Source organism: Ursus americanus, chromosome 18, assembly GCF_024610735.1.
Source record: "Ursus americanus isolate L20-20 chromosome 18, mUrsAme1.1.p, whole genome shotgun sequence".
Taxonomy (NCBI): Eukaryota; Metazoa; Chordata; class Mammalia; order Carnivora; family Ursidae; genus Ursus; species Ursus americanus.
Window position 1 is genome coordinate 26655555 of NC_142144.1, and position 16120 is coordinate 26671674.

General features: G+C 45.5%; 1 protein-coding gene across 3 annotated transcripts in view; it reads left to right on the forward strand.

Moving 5' to 3' along the window:
- The window catches only part of ABCA1 (ATP binding cassette subfamily A member 1), a 125827-nt gene that overhangs the window by 65824 nt on the left and 43883 nt on the right, over positions 1-16120 (forward strand). For all 3 annotated transcript variants that reach the window (XM_045780644.2, XM_045780645.2, XM_045780643.2), the window contains exons 8-15: positions 292-384; positions 4685-4925; positions 6882-7021; positions 7353-7469; positions 11822-12019; positions 12769-12974; positions 13903-14079; positions 15749-15971. In XM_045780644.2, the coding sequence (XP_045636600.1) occupies positions 292-384; positions 4685-4925; positions 6882-7021; positions 7353-7469; positions 11822-12019; positions 12769-12974; positions 13903-14079; positions 15749-15971 (1395 nt within the window). The remainder of the gene's footprint in view (positions 1-291; positions 385-4684; positions 4926-6881; positions 7022-7352; positions 7470-11821; positions 12020-12768; positions 12975-13902; positions 14080-15748; positions 15972-16120) is intronic.

The following is a 16120-nucleotide window of genomic DNA, read 5'->3' on the forward strand; positions in this document are numbered from 1 at the left end:
ACACACACACACGCCCCTGCATGAAATGGTTTTATCTGTTGCATATCAAATAGTTTTAAATATATATTTCTACACTATTTAGAAGCATTCGTCAGAATATTAGTAATTCTTATCTGAAACAACCTGCAGACTGGCAGTTAGGATAAATTTAGGGTCTTATTTTGGTTAGGAGTGGGTTTCTTGTGGTTTAAACTCAAGATTGTGAATGGTTTTAATTAACTTGTTTATTTTCAGTAGAGATTTCAGGTTTACATTTGAGCTTAGAAACAAAGTATTTTTTTCTCATTCCAGAGGGAACTAAACTCTAAGTCTCCCTTCCTGAGCAAGGAACTGGCTAAAGCCACAAAAACTTTGCTGGATAGTCTCGGGACTTTGGCGCAAGAGGTAAGTTGTGTCTCTCCTGCACCAGGAGGCAGACCATCCACTATGGCTTTTTCTCCACCCTGAGTGTGGCTCAGAGGGTCCTTTTGATTTAGACTATTACGTGACCTATAAAATCAATTTTAGAAGCATCTGTGATCTTAAAAATTATCTGGTTTGAGCCCATTACTTTAGAGGTGAAGAAACCAAGGTACAGAGATGCCTCAGAGCTAATTAGTTTGCGGCTGAAGTCACGGTACCTAGTCTAGAACTTTCTCGCATTGTTACTCTCTGACCCTAGCAAGGCTGGTCCTTTCACCAAAACATGTGTTTGCTAACTAACGGGGATAGCATGAACCCCTAATTCAGACCTTCCCCTGTAAAGCCTGGCCTCTGAGTTCACCTTTGGGACTGTCCTTTCTTGACGAACATTAAGTTGAGTTTGCCTTTTAGGTCTACATGTTGACAAATATATCAGAATAACCTTATATTTGCAAGATCGGGGGGGCCTGTAGGTGCTGGCAAAAGCAGTTAACCTTTTCTCTGCCTGCCAGCCAGCGTGTGCTTCACGTCGGTGATGCCCAACCTTGTTTCCGGTTAGACTTGGAGAGGAGGAGCTGCCTGGAGCCCAGTGTGTGAGCAGCTGAGCCAGGGGGTGGTGATCAGAAACAATCAGGCCTAAATGTCCAGGACAGTGGATAGGAATAATGTTCTCAGACTTAGTCCAGCCTTATTTTGAATCGTTTCTCTAAATCATTTTTTGGTATTTGTTTTATTTTTCTCAAATATCAAAATTTAGGTTTCCTAGAATAAAAGTATTGTACGTTCATGATGGAATGTGCAGAACATTTGGAAAACACGGAGATTAAACACTGTTGACAATTTGGTGTATTGCTTTTAGTTCAGTTTTCTTTTTTCTTTGAATTCTGCTCATGGGTGTCTGACTGAAGAAGCTTAGGTTTTGGGTCCCTTTCACAAGAAGTCCTTTCCAGCCTGCCATTTGTTATTCTGCTTGTGAATGCTGGTGACCTTTATGTAAGTGCAGAAGCTGGGTCACCTGGGGCTCTTCCAGGAGGCAGAAAGAAAAACAGAAACTGACCGGCAAGTCCATAGCCATTTCTCTAGTCCTGTTAGCAGGCATCAACATACCCTGTATTCTCCCAGCTTTCCTCCCAGCCTTAGAGCAAGCAGAGCAGAGACTGTGACATGGGAGGGTGTCTCTAAATTTAGGGTCTGGGTACAGTGTTTTCTCTTACATCACTGGTCTGCCTTTTGTCCGGGGTAAGAAAAATAATTGAAAGCATGTGATGTTCCCATTGCTGATGAGGCAGAAACTCTCCACTGAGCCATATATCATTTTTCTTGGCAGCTGCTTCCTTGTGCCCTGCTCGCTCCCTGGGCCAGGGCAAGCAAGGACCACCCGCTCCTCTCTGTGGAACACCTTCAAGTCCCCGTGACCATGAGTTACTTATTGTCTAACTTGCTATTTCCCTGGGACAAATGGGGAGAAGATAAATAAATGCATGTGTGTATCTGTTCAGTGTTTGAAAGAAAGTTGAATGTTTTGACCAAAGCACCACCCTTGAAAGGAAAAGGGAACTAACAATTTCTAAGGACCTCCCCCTGATTCATGCAGTTTCACCCAATTTCCCTGTATCATTCACACGACAAATGTGAGTAGGTCTTACTGTGCCCATTTTACAGATGGCACTGAGGCTCAGAAAAGTGGGACTCACAGTCATCTAGTTAGTTAATTGGCAAAAACTAGGATTTGAACCCAGGACTGTTGGACTACAAACCCCACGTTCTTGGTACTATGGCCTACTTTTTGTGTGGTGAACTCTGATGGAAACTAGACTAGAATAGAAACGATACTCTTCAAGGAAGGAAATACAGATTAACAGGGCCTGGCAATTGGGTGGAAATGGAGACTTTAGGAACTAGATGAGTGAAAGCTGGCATGAGCTCCACATCTGGGTGACATGGACGGTGTGCCTGATGAGATGGGGAAGGCAGGATGGGGAGCCTCCCAGTTATCTCTTCAGCCCCTACCATGTGCCTGACATTGCTAGATGGTGGGGTCTCAAAAGTGAGCACACTAGCTTTCCTGTTCTTGTGGGGCTTGTGTGGTGGGAGATAGAAATAAACAGGTCATCATATAATGTGCCAGCAAGCATCTCACCATGAAGAAAAATAAAGCAGGGTAAGAAGGATAGAGGGTGCTGAGGTATTGTTTCAAAGGGGTGATTAGAGAAGTCCTCTCTGACGAGGTGACAGTTGAACTTGAAGACATGATCATGTATTGTCCACTCCAAGCAGGAACAGATACAAAGACACTGATGTAAGGCATGATTAAGGAAGGCCTTTAAAGACCCAGGAAGGAGGATGGTATGGGCCGAACAGAGGGAACACAGTGGAGAGGGTGCTGGGAGCTGAGGCCAGGGAAGGAGGTGAGCACCGTGCAGGCCTGGTAAGGCTGGATTTACGCTGCGAGATGGGAGGCCAGTGGGGGGTTTGGAGCACAGGGTATATGATGTGATCTAGAGTATGAGACTGTTTACATTCTTTCTGCTAAATCAAGAAGAAACTAAGGTGGGGGCAAGGGAAGAAGGGGGCCACTGCAATGTCTTGAGAAAGTAGTCAGCCAGCCATTCAATCACTCCATAGATGATTATCAAACACCATCTTTCATGGGCTGGAAGACAAATGGCCACCTTTCCCCCTGAGTAGGAGTGCTTCACAGAGGAAGTGTGGAGCGTGAGCTGAGGTGTAGAAAAATGAATAGGAGTTCTCCCCAAGACAGGTGCTGAGAAGAACCAACAGTATGGAATAACTCCGTCATGCTGGTGCCTCTATCCAAAGATGTACTGGTTTTATGTGGGAAGAAATTTGTTTTTGGTTGGTGGCTGGTGAGCTGGTGGTAGTGATGCAGCCTGTGGAAAGAGAAGTGAGTGGCTCTCACTGTCATTAAAACATCTCTAGTGCTCTTCACCCACCAACAAAAGGAAAGGTAGTCTGACTACCTCTGCCCTCCCTGTCTAGATACCTCATCCAGGTGATAAAAAGATAAAAGAAAAGCTGGCCATCTGATTGTGTTCTTGTAGTATATGTCAAATGCTTCCTCTTTGGAGGGAGAAATGTTTGTGACCTCTGACTTGTCCCTGGAGTGCCTGGTTTCCCCCTGGAGGCAAAAGGCAAAGTCAGGATCTGCAGTATTGAGGACCATGTGACCCAAAGGAACCAGGAGGGCCTGAGATAGAAAACTGGGCACACGGTGTCAGAATCTAAGCCTTCCACAGGCAGTGGGCAGGGCCCCTGGGTCTCTCCCCTCTGCCCTCCATGGCTCAGTCTTTCGGGTGGTGAGAACATGCAGTGACATTTCAAGGAATGTAGAGATGTATTACTGATTTATTGTGAAATGTGTAGAAATGCAAAGTGCTTGATAAGTATTTAATGGTAAGAACAATTGGGCCAAGAACTCTACAAGGTGCTGGAGCACATTTGTCTATGAGACAAAGCGCTAGTCGAGTGTAAGTCACAGACACAGCCCGTGGCTGCTGGGACGTGGGACTCATCCTTTGCAGGGCCTTCTCTTCTATTTCATGTGATTTACTCTGCCCCACGCTCTGTTCAGCTTCATCATCTTGGCAAGAAGTTGGGCCCTCAGAGAAGTGACTTTTGTAAGGCTGGAAGTGAATGAGACCTGTAGCTGGGATTCAGCCTTGGGTCTCCCACGTTATGCTTCTCGTGTTGTCCAGCACTTCACTGAGACCAGGATGGGCACGTCACACATGCTACTTTCCCTCCCAGGGGCAGAGGCCTCCTCAGTTTCTACAGGGAAGTTTAAGGTGTTTTAGAAATGAGCACGTGCTCTAGGGTGTGAGCCATTCCTGACGGATGTATGTGAACACATGGCTATTCAGAGAAAGCCTTCTCTTCCATCAACCAGAAGATAATCCAAATGAAATAAAGCCCATCCCCAGGGGCTCTACTGACCTCTAGTTTGTGCTTTTCAATCTCGAATTTGCATAGGGATCACCTGGGTGTCTTGTGAAAATGCAGATTTGAATTGTAGTTGGCTAGACCTGCACCTCGCCAATAAGGCCCCTGCTGGTCCCTGGACCACCCATAGAGTAGCAGGGTGCTGGCAATCCCATCCCAAGGCTCAGAGGACACGACACACGATATGTTCTGGGGTGTGGCTCTGGAGAGGTCAAGGAAATAAGCTGTTTCTTTCTCTTTCTTTCCCTCACCCTTGCGATACCCTCCTCTCCTCCTTCCCTTCCCCCTCCCTTTCTCCTCCTGATCCCGATCCGGGCACCAGCTGTTCAGCATGAACAGCTGGAGTGACATGCGGCAGGAGGTCATGTTCCTGACCAATGTGAACAGCTCCAGCTCGTCCAGCCAGATATACCAAGCCGTGTCGCGCATCGTCTGTGGCCATCCCGAGGGTGGGGGCCTGAAGATCAAGTCCCTCAACTGGTACGAGGACAACAACTACAAAGCCCTCTTTGGTGGCAATGGCACAGATGAAGATGCTGGCAGCTTTTATGACAATTCTACAAGTGAGTGTCTGCGTAGACGGAAGCCCCCCTTAGTGCTAGCCTGGATCCCGCATCCCTCCTCCCCCATGTTTACCCTTATCCTCTGGAGCACCATTGGAAGTGTACGTGTCTGTTTGCCCACCAAGCTGAGCTCCTAGCGGAGGCTTTTCCTTATCAGCGAACCGCCTCCCCCTGCTTTGAATGGGGACTGGCAGATCTCAGGTACATGGTGTGTTTATCAAATGCAAGAGTGATTGAAAGCCAACCCCCCCAGTTTCCTGAGAGTTGTAGGAGGGGAATTACCAGAGAAATCAAGGATCTTCTTCTTCCTCCTCCTCCTCTCCCCTCCCCAGACATGCTGTATATTAAAAACTTTAAAATAACAGAATGACGACAGCAATAAAAGCTAACATTTAGGGAACATTTCCTGTGTACTGGGCATTCTATTGACGTTATCTCATTTAACCCTTCCAGGAACCCTGCAAGGAAGTTTGTATAACCCCCCATTTTATAGGCTCAGCAAGGTTAAGTGACTTGATCGGAGCCACACCATAGTGAATCCACAAGAGCCGGGGTTAAGCCCAGATCTGCCTGGCCCTGTGCTTTTTTCCCCGTAAACCACATGGCCTCTGAGATAGCTGTTGATGTGGTGTGTGTGCCATCAGACTCAGACATTTGATCTGCTGTTTGTTTTTGGTGCTTAGCTGCAAGGTGGTGTTACAGAACCTTGTAACTCCGTATCTGCTTCTCACACTTGGGCAGTTTCGTGGGGATGTGTTCCGTCTGGTGGCAGCAAGGAGCCAATGTTACAGTTTTAGACAATGGCATCCTTTTCCTTGAAAACATGATGCAAGTGAGCCTTTCTCCATTTCCAACCGCAGGTGTCTCTTTCAGACACTGGGTGAGGCAGCCTTTTGTGCATTACTGTAACACAAGAACCTTTTATTCTTCTCTGGAGTGAAGCACTCCAGACATAGCAGGTTGCTTTGCAAGCCTAGAGGGGATGGCATTAATGGCAGTTTTCTGAAATGCCGTCTGCTCCACTCCCTCACTTGCAAGTCAACCCAAGGGAAACTTCATTTGCAAAGCAGATACAACTATGAGGAAACCTTTTTTTTTTTTTTTTAAATATATCCTCTCTGCAGCATATAGAGGATGCTTGCCATCTAAAAGAACCCAAAATGAAAAATTTAAAAACAATTTCAGGAATCCTTCTGGATAACCAAACCTCATTGTCTATTATAATTTTGGATTTTTCCATTAGGAATTTTTATTATATATATTAGATATACTTGTGATGAGACCTGTTCGAGGGAAATGTTTTATATTTGCTTGAAAACTAAGTTGAAATTCAGCTTTCTGTTCTCAATGAAAACAAGGTGACAAGCTGACATGAGACTCTGAATCTAGAGTTATGCAGGTATGTGCATAGTAAAAACATTTTTCTAGGGGCGCCTGGGTAGTGCAGTCGTTAAGCGTCTGCCTTTGGCTCAGGGTGTGATCCTGGTGTTCCGGGATCGAGTCCCACATCGGGCTCCTGCACTGGGAGCCTGCTTCCTCCTCTCCCACTCCCCTGCTGTGTTCCCTCTCTCGCTGGCTGTCTCTCTGTCACATAAATAAATAAAATCTTAAAAAAAAATAAACATTTTTCTAGATCCTCTCTGTTGTGAGTTATCCATCATCAGTGTTATAATAAGCTCTGATGAATTTTTCTCAAGCATTGTTGTAGGGGCTCTACAGATAACATTTGTTAACCCTCACCACATCTCTGCCAAGTACCTAGTAACTTTATTTTTACAGAGGTGCAAACTGAGGCTCAGACAAGTGAAGGTACAAGTGAAGGTATTTGTTACGTGGCGATTAAGTGGTAGAGCTGGGATTTGAACTCAGGACTGTTTGGCTAGCTCCGAAGCCCCTCTTTGTTCCCACACGTGTATGACCATGCATATGAATATCTGCCTTTTGTCTTCTTCATAGCTCCTTATTGCAATGATTTGATGAAGAATTTGGAGTCCAGTCCTCTTTCCCGCATCATATGGAAAGCTCTCAAGCCTTTGCTTGTTGGGAAGATCCTGTATACTCCTGACACTCCAGCCACCAGGCAGGTGATGGCTGAGGTAAGCTGCCCAGGCACAGAAATCCCTCTCCAGAATCCTCTTAGAGTTATGGGCAAAAAAGTGAAGGTGGCTTCAAATGGATTATATCGACTATGCTCATGGCTCTTTGGGGTTTCCAACGTGGGAGAACTGCAAGTGTGCCCCAGGCCAGAGCTGACTGTGGAGGGCCAGCTCTCCAGCCCTGGGTATTTGAATCATAGCTTCAGGCAGGCACTTGTTAGAGATGGGAAAGACTGGAAACAGTGATGGCGCATCTTGTCAGGGGGCAGCTGAATGTCTCATGGCTCTCCTCCTTTTTTCCTGCTGCCCCCGGGTCCCCCACTGACTCCAGGTGAATAAGACCTTTCAGGAACTGGCTGTGTTTCATGATGTGCAAGGTATGTGGGAAGAGCTCAGCCCCAAGATCTGGACCTTCATGGAGAGTAACCCGGAAATGGACCTTGTTCGGGTGAGTGTCCCTTGGATTGCTGTGTGCCTGCCTGATGCTAGAGAGGGGAGTTTCTGGTCACTTTCCCACAGGTGACTGGGACGGGAATTCTTACATTTAACCAGGATCGATGTATTAAGCATAGCTCCAGCTGCCAGTGATGGTGCACAGATAACGCTCTCATGCACGCCGGCATCCATGTGCCTGTGGTCAAAAATCCGTGTTCCAGGAAACTTAGTGAGAGTTGGTATTGGTGATTGTAGACCCCTGCCTATTGTCATTTCTGGTCCTAAAGCCAACCACGGCGTCTTAGTTAGCCTTCCTGTATCTTGGTAGGTCTCGACACAGATGTGGGGGCAAAAGCCTGGTTCCTTGCTCCCAAGGCACTGTGTGAGTGCCAAGCCACCGTTAAGGTGTGGAGAGGAATTGCCCTGAGTGCTTCTGAGCCACTTAAAAGGGAGAGGTGCTCTAGAGACAATTGGATTCAAAAGCGGAGGAGTCTGAGCAAGAACAGAATGTTTCCTTTGTAGGAGCCTGAGTGCCATTTAATCACATCATCCCTGCCTTGGGCTGAGTCAGAGAGTCATTAGACTATTTCCTTTCTCCTGTTTCTGCTGCCATTAAGAAGCAGGAATGGATTTTACCAGGTTTCTTGTCTTGACACTCATTGATCGGAGGGGGCAGCTGGGTTTTAGAGGCGGTTCCTACCTGGAAGGTTCTCTCCCAGGCCTTGGATTTCCCCCTGATGCCCTGGGGGTGGGTGGGTGGTGTGATACCCAGGGAGCCTTCCAGTGATGGGAAAGCTGGAGTCATCTTTGTTGCTCTAGTCCTGTTACATATGCAGAATTCTTAAATTGGGTGGGGCCTTTAAAAACTAAGGGACTTGAGTGAGAGAAACATGAACAATAATTTGCATGAATATATGGAATAATTCCTGGCTAGTAATAACAACTCATGCCCTTCAAGTATGGGTCTCTGTTGGGCTCCAGTCTCTCCTCTAGAAGGGATTCCTATGATCCAGCACGCACAGTGCCATAGACCTAGGTGTGGTCTTGGGCCTCTTCTTCCTGGTCCTGTCCTTGGAATCTGATTTTTTACTTATTGGATGTCTCTCCTTCTGTGTCTCAGAAGATTATGAGGGGTCCTTCGAAGGGACTTGATGAGTTTTGGTCCATAGGCAGATAGATGCTGCCCCTACTCTACTGATCGATTGATTAAAAAAAAATCAAGATTTTTATTTATTTTTTAAGTAATCTCTATACCCAGTATGGGGCTTGAACTCATAACCCCAAGGTCAAGTTGCATGCTCCACCAACTGAGTCAGCCAGGTGTCCCTTCTTTTAAAAATTTTAATTGAAGTACAGTTGACATATAATATTAGATGCTTCCCCTACTCTTAAGTGGAGAGTTTGGCTTGGGTGCTCCAGCAGCTCCTAGCTCCAGGTGCTTAGAGGTCAAAGCCCTTGTAAACATGGCCGTGGCGTTCATTAGTAATTCTGCTGGGAGAACCCAGGATGTGCAATAAGAAATGTAGAAACTATGGCTGGGGAGGAAGGCATGGCATGTGGTTTGGAGAGCCTTGTGTGTAAAGCCAAGAACTTTTACTTTAAGCTCTGGGGGACCATGAACAAGTTTTAAGCAAGGAGAGGTGCAGATACATCAGTCTGATATGTCAGGTGGATTGAACTATGGAAAGATGGAAGGCAGAGACCAGAGTGGAGACTAGCCAAGTGGGTGGCCAAGGCTTCTGCAGGAGGTGAAGCCTGGTGGCTGCTTGATTGTGGAGGGTGAAAGATTTCTAGCAGGAGGATGGTGGGGATGTCCAATATGCCAATGGGTACTAAGGCCCAGGGTGCAGGGAGGTGGTTCAACTGGAAACACTGACTCGGGACTCCTCAGTCTGTGGGTGGAAGTTGAGGGGCCTCCTCCACTGCTTTCAGTTCTCTCTGAAGGAGTGTTTCTCTAACTCCCCAAGCTTGGGCTGCTCAGTCCTCTGTACCCCCTACAGTCTCGTATCTGGTATGTGAGGTGATGCCTGAGACTTCTGCTTCTTTTGGGGTAGCTCTTGTTTTCCTTTCTTTTTTCAGCTTTATTAAAGTGTAATTGACAAAAAAAATTGTATATACTTAAGCTGTACAACATGTTTTGACATAGTATATGTTGTGAAATGATCATCACAATCAAGCTAATTAACATATCCATCACCTCACAAAGTAGCCTCTTAGCAAATTTCAAGTGTACAGTATCTTTTTTTTAAAGATTTATTTATTAGAGAGAGAGCATGTGTGCGTATGAGCAGGGAGAGGGGCAGAGGGGAAGGGAGAGGGAGAGGGACAAGCAGACTCCACACTGAGTCTGACAGCAGGCTCAGTCCCAGGACTTGGAGACCATGACCCCAGCCAAATACCAGAGTTGGATGCTCAACCGACTGAGCCACCCAGGCGCGCCAACAGTACAGTGTTATTAACTACGGTCATTCTTCCGTGCATTAGGTCTCCAGAACTTACTCATATTGCATAACTGAAACTTTGTATGCGTTGGCCTACCCATTTCCCTCACTCCCAGCCCCCGGCAGCCACCATTCTACTCCGTGGTAGCTCTTCTCGTTCTGCTTTTTCCAGCTGTGTCTACGTGTACTGCATCACCACCACCCTCCCACCCAGATCAGGAGGCACTTCTCTGTTGAGTCATGAAACCCACTGACATTAACTGTTTTCTTTTCTGAGCTGTTCTTTGCCTCCTTCTTCTGAAGACCTTGCTTTCTCCCTGGCACCCACTCCTGAGGGTGATCTTAGGTCTCTCGATCCCCTCAAGTACCCTAAAATGGCCGCGTAATCAGCAGTCTCAATGGGCACATCTTTCTGGTCCTGCTGCCTTCCTTAACCATGTTGCTTGAAGCCACACTGGGCAGGGCAGGGCAGGCCTCACCCCAAATGCCATGTGTCTTCAGTCAGCTCTTACTTGTTCGAGTCTCCAAAGAAAGCCATTTCAGAATGGCTAAACCATGCCCCTGTGAACTTCTGTGAGGTAAAAATTTGTATCTGTTAACAAAAATACTTAACGTGTCTTACTGATGATAGTATAAATTGTTACTCCCTATAGGAAAGCAATTTGGAATGAAAATTGCAAAAGCCATAAAAAAAGTGCTATCCTGTGTATCTCCATTCTATACACCCTCAGGGATGTACCCTACAGAAATAATTTTAAAGAGAGAAGTCACTGTATGAGAGGAAATGTTATTGCTATAATAATTGTGAGAAATTAGAAATAGGCTAAATTCTTAGCAGTATGGGAATAGTTAATGAAATTATAGTATATATACTCTATAAACCCATTATACTCCCATTAAAATAATACATATGAAGTCACATGGGGGAAAAACTTAAATTGTTAGTGGAAATAAGACTGATTTAAAAGGTAACAGTGTTTGGCTCCTTAGAGATTCCATTTCAGTAGAGCCAGAATTTCATCTCCCCTCTTAAAGCTGTGACAGGAGTTACACTGGCTTCTCCTTTTCCATGAGCTGAGTTGGAAGCTAACCCACGTTTCTGGCAGCACCAGTGCAGGCTTCTGCCCCAGCCCTCTGCATCTACTGGTTGAACAGCAGATTAGTTTGTCCTTCTCTTCCATGTTGACTCACGTGGGAAACCAACCAGCCAGGGAACAAGACATGGAAGGCAGGCCTCTTCTGCATCACAACCATGCATCCAGCAATTTTACTTGGTTTCATCACAGCAGTATTTTCCTAAACTAAACAGCACAAGTGGGTTTGTCTTAATTCGGTCTAGAGATAAGGTGTTTATGAGGAGTTATCAGCTTGAGTCTCAAAAGAGGAAGACGATATAATGCTGGGGAAAGGTACCGTAGAATCAGAGTCCATGTTTCATACCCTGGCTTTGCTGCTTGTTAGCTGTGTGACCTTATGTTAGGGACTTGACCTTTCTGAACCTGTTTTCTCATCTGTAAAATGGGAACTTTTAGATATATCTTCCTCATGGAGTTGAGTGAGGTAGAATATGTAAATGATCTAATATAAAAATTGTGCGGAGTAAGTATGATCATTGTTGTTACTGCAGTTGATACTATTAAGCTAGGCTGGAAATGTGGACTCTGGATTCAGACTAGTCTGAGTTTGAGTTTCAGCTCCATGTCTGTTAGCATTATGACTCACCTTGGTTAAAATCATACTTCTTTTTCCGACCTCAGTATTCTCACCTGTAAAGTGGGAACACTGTTATCTACCTCACAGTTTTCTGTGAAGATAAAAAAAAGAGACAGCATACGTAAAAAGGTTAGGTTTTGTAAATCATTCAAGACTTAGTATCTAGACTTAGTTGGTGTTTATTGATTGTACTTTCTCATTGGAACGGCAGACAATGTTGGACAGCAGAAGCAATGACCACTTTTGGAAACAGCAATTGGATGGCTTAGACTGGACTGCTAAAGATATCCTGGCATTTCTGGCCAAGCACCCTGAGGATGTCCAGTCTGCTAATGGCTCTGTGTACACCTGGAGAGAGGCCTTCAATGAGACTGACCAGGCAATCCAGACCATCTCTCGCTTCATGGAGGTGAGGAGCTGTTGTTCCATGGATCACTTAGAAAAGTGTTTGGCTTCTTTCTGTCAGGTGGTGCAGTAAGGTTTGGATTGGAGGAAGTTTAGAAATAATGTATAGTCTTATTTCCAATAGTATCCTTAGCCTAATATGGGGCTTGGTGTACAGAAGGCCTTCCTAAATGTTAGTTGAATGACTAAATGAATGAGTAAACAGACCTAACTCTAGCTTTATTCTCTCTGACTCAGAGGTGTTTCTGTCCATTGTCTTCTAGGTTTTCCCAGGGTTTCATAGCTCAGTACCTAATGGCAAGAAAGCATGCCCTTAAAAAGGCGTTATTTATGAAGTTTATCTAAGAATGAATAGGATACATTATATTTTAAAAATCTAGTTTTAAAAATGATGTGACTTAATAAGGACAAATAAGGGGTTTTTTTTGGTCTGCTTGTTTGGTTGGTTAATGATTCAAAATTGCCAAGAAAACAGAGGAAAAGGAAGTATGATCATTGTTTCGACCTCTTCCCCTCCACAAAAATCCATATAAGTAACATATCTCTAAATACTTCTAGCATTTCTCTTGATTGCAGTTAAAAAACAAAAGGATCCATTCTCAATCAAATATTGAAAAATGACTTTGGAGAGGATGAGAGGGTGAGGATAAAAATGTCACGCAGTTAGCACGTCCCTCTTAGGACAGAGCCTGCCTTGGGCACTGAGCATTTTCCTGGCCTCCAGAGTTCTCATGAAGGCTGTTCTTCTGTCAGTGTGTCAACTTGAACAAACTCGAACCGGTAGCAACAGAAGTCCGGCTCATCAACAAGTCCATGGAGTTGCTGGACGAGCGGAAGTTCTGGGCTGGTGTCGTGTTCACTGGAATCACTCCCGGCAGTGTTGAGCTACCCCGTCATGTCAAGTACAAGATCCGAATGGACATTGACAATGTGGAGAGGACAAATAAGATCAAGGATGGGTGAGTTCAGTCCCCCCCCAGCAGCCAGTTTGGGGGAAGACAAGAACAGCTAAAATGACTAGAGGCACTTGGTTTTAAGTAATAATTTGGTAGAAATTTCACCCAAAAATAACTCCCAATTGGTGGCATGATTTTGGTGAAAGTGGCACATTCATTGCTAGAGACAGTTTTTTCAAAGGTCATAAAAAATACCATCTTTTGATTCAGTGTTTCTGGTTGAGAGCATTAATCCCATGGCATTAAATTAACAGGAAGAAAAGAAGAAATAAAGGCTTCAGGTTCCCTGTGCTAGCATTATCCATTTTTACGAAAAGGGACAAAAACAACCAGTATAAAAGGGAATGATTAAGCAAATTTTGGTATGTCCACTTGAAGTAACGTTAGGTAGCCGGGGAAGGGGCGAAGCCAAACCAACATTCTGCTCATTTGTATGCTCATTCTGCTTATATCTGTTTAAAAATATGTCATTTCACTCATATGTGGAATATGAGAAACAGTGCAGAGGATCATTGGGGAAGAAGGGAAAACCGAATGGGAAGTCATCAGAGAGGGAGACAAACCATGAGAGACTCTTGACTCTAGGAAACAAACCGAGGGTTGCTGGAGGGGAGGTGGGTGGGGGGATGGGAAAACTGGGTGATGGGCATTAGGAGGGTACTGATGTCATGAGCACTGGGGGTTATATGCAACTGATGAGTCACTGAACTCTACATCTGGAACCAATGATGTACTATATGTTGGCTAATTGAATTTAACTAAAAAATAAAATATAATAAAAATAAAAATATGTGCACACCTGAGACCATAAAATAAGATATAAGTATATAAGATGAAAATAGGGGCTCTGTCATGGTAGGACTGTGGGTGATTGGCTTTTTTTTGATGTATGGTTCTAAGGAATATTTGTTGACCTGTATTTCGGTTTTAGGTACTGGGACCCGGGTCCTCGGGCTGACCCCTTTGAGGATATGCGGTACGTCTGGGGGGGCTTTGCCTACTTGCAAGACGTGGTGGAGCAGGCGATCATCAGGGTGCTGACGGGCACGGAGAAGAAAACTGGTGTCTATGTGCAGCAGATGCCTTACCCCTGTTACGTCGACGACATGTAAGTTACCACTGAGCTGCCATTTCATGGATGAGAGCACCTACACGTACATACACACGCGTGTGCATATGTCCAAAAGAGGAGCTGGGATGCTTTGATTTTGTGTATTTTAAAGGTGTGTTGATACAAAAAAATCTTTTTTGAAATTCAGTGAAGATTTTAGGAGATAAGAAGCCAGGTGTAGGTTGTTGACGGTTCCAGCCACATCACTGACACACATGTGCACATCCTGGAATCCTCCCTCCTTTTTCATCTGTAGTTACTAGCGCTTCTGTTTTTTACATACCCTACCCTTTTGGTCAAAGTTTGCTCAGTCTGCAAGTTTCAAATGTGTCGTGACAAACACAGGCAAGCACATACACACATACGTACATCCCCCAAGCACAGAAACAGTGATCTAGGCCCATAAGAGCTGCCTGCAGGTGGTCTGTTTGCCCACTTACTCTTTCTAAGGGGTAAATCGCATTTTGAAACAATCCAAATAAAATTGAACAAGGCCTTTTTATCTTAAACTTTAGATAATCTTTCAGCGCTTAGTCACTAAGCTGTCAAGATCTCATGGGAACTGTGCCTTTGGTTCTAATGATTTTTTTCTTGAGAGAGAGAGAGAATGACAGAGAGCAGGGGAGGGTGGGGGAGGGGCAGAGGGAGAGAGAGAATCTTAAGCAGGCTCCATGCAGGTGTGGGGCTCAGTCTCATGACCCTGTGATCGTGACCTGAGCCAATACCAAGAGTCAGATGCTGAACCGACGGAGCCACCCGGGCGCTCCTCTAATGATTTTTTGTGAGAGAGCATGGGCAGAGGTGGAGTTATTGCAGGCATCTGAGATATGTAACGTCTCTTCTGAATTCTGGAAATTCTCTCATTCTCCGTTGTGGCGCGTGTGTGTGTAGAGATCAGAGTGTAGAAGGAGCAGGGTTCCTCTTCTTATTTTTGTTCTCTGCTTTGCACTGGGCAACTGTTTCCTTGCGTGGCTCACTCTAGCTTTTCCAAGTCACCCCAAATTATCTTGTTTTTCACCTTCAGAAAGATTAGCCAGAGTTTTCCAAAGACCCCCCTCAGCCAAGATTTACTCAAGAAAGGGTGTCTTAAGATTAGGACAGGAGGGGAGCTTAGCGGCATTAAGGGCCTTTGCCTGTTGTTACTTAGCTGGTAAGTGCCTCAGTCGTAAAGCTGGGACTTGGGCCTGGAGTTCCAGGGTCCAAATTCTGTGTCCCTTTTACTTCACAGCACTGCCTTTCCTGTTACAGTTTGGAATCTGAAATATGACTGACAAGAGCTGCCTGGAGTCTATTTCTGTATTGTCTGTGATAAAAGTTGTGCGAGGCAATAGGAACATGACCTTGGAGATGTTGTACTCTTGTGAGAGAAGGAGTTGGTTTTTTGGTTTTTGTTTTAGTACTTTACCCCACACCTCACAGTTATCTAGTGACTAAAGCAGGCCCCAAAGAAATGCTACTTGGCGGCACTTCGTTGGTCTCACTGTTAACACTACATTGCGCTCCTCATGAAGCATGTGATAACCTGTACATTTTGGAGTCCAGTGAGCCTCCCTCCCGTTCCCTCAATCTCGGGGCTTCCTCTTGCACGCAGGCTCCTGGGGGCACCGGCCTCCGAGCCTGATTCTCACTCCCCATAATTCTCCCCACCCTTCCGTGGGGCCTCCAGCTTCCTGCGGGTGATGAGCCGGTCGATGCCCCTGTTCATGACGCTGGCCTGGATCTACTCCGTGGCTGTGATCATCAAGGGCATCGTGTATGAGAAGGAGGCGCGGCTGAAGGAGACCATGCGCATCATGGGCCTGGACAACGGCATCCTCTGGTTCAGCTGGTTCGTCAGTAGCCTCATTCCTCTGCTCGTGAGCGCCGGCCTGCTGGTGGTCATCCTGAAAGTAAGGCTGCCACACTGGCTCCCTGCTGCCAAGGAACTCCGAAACAGCCCAACACAGGCTGTGAGGAGAAAAGCAAAGATTATGTGGGAGGGAAGGGGTCAGACATGTCATCTCCTGCAATTTCCTCGTTCTGTATTTGGGGAGAGGTA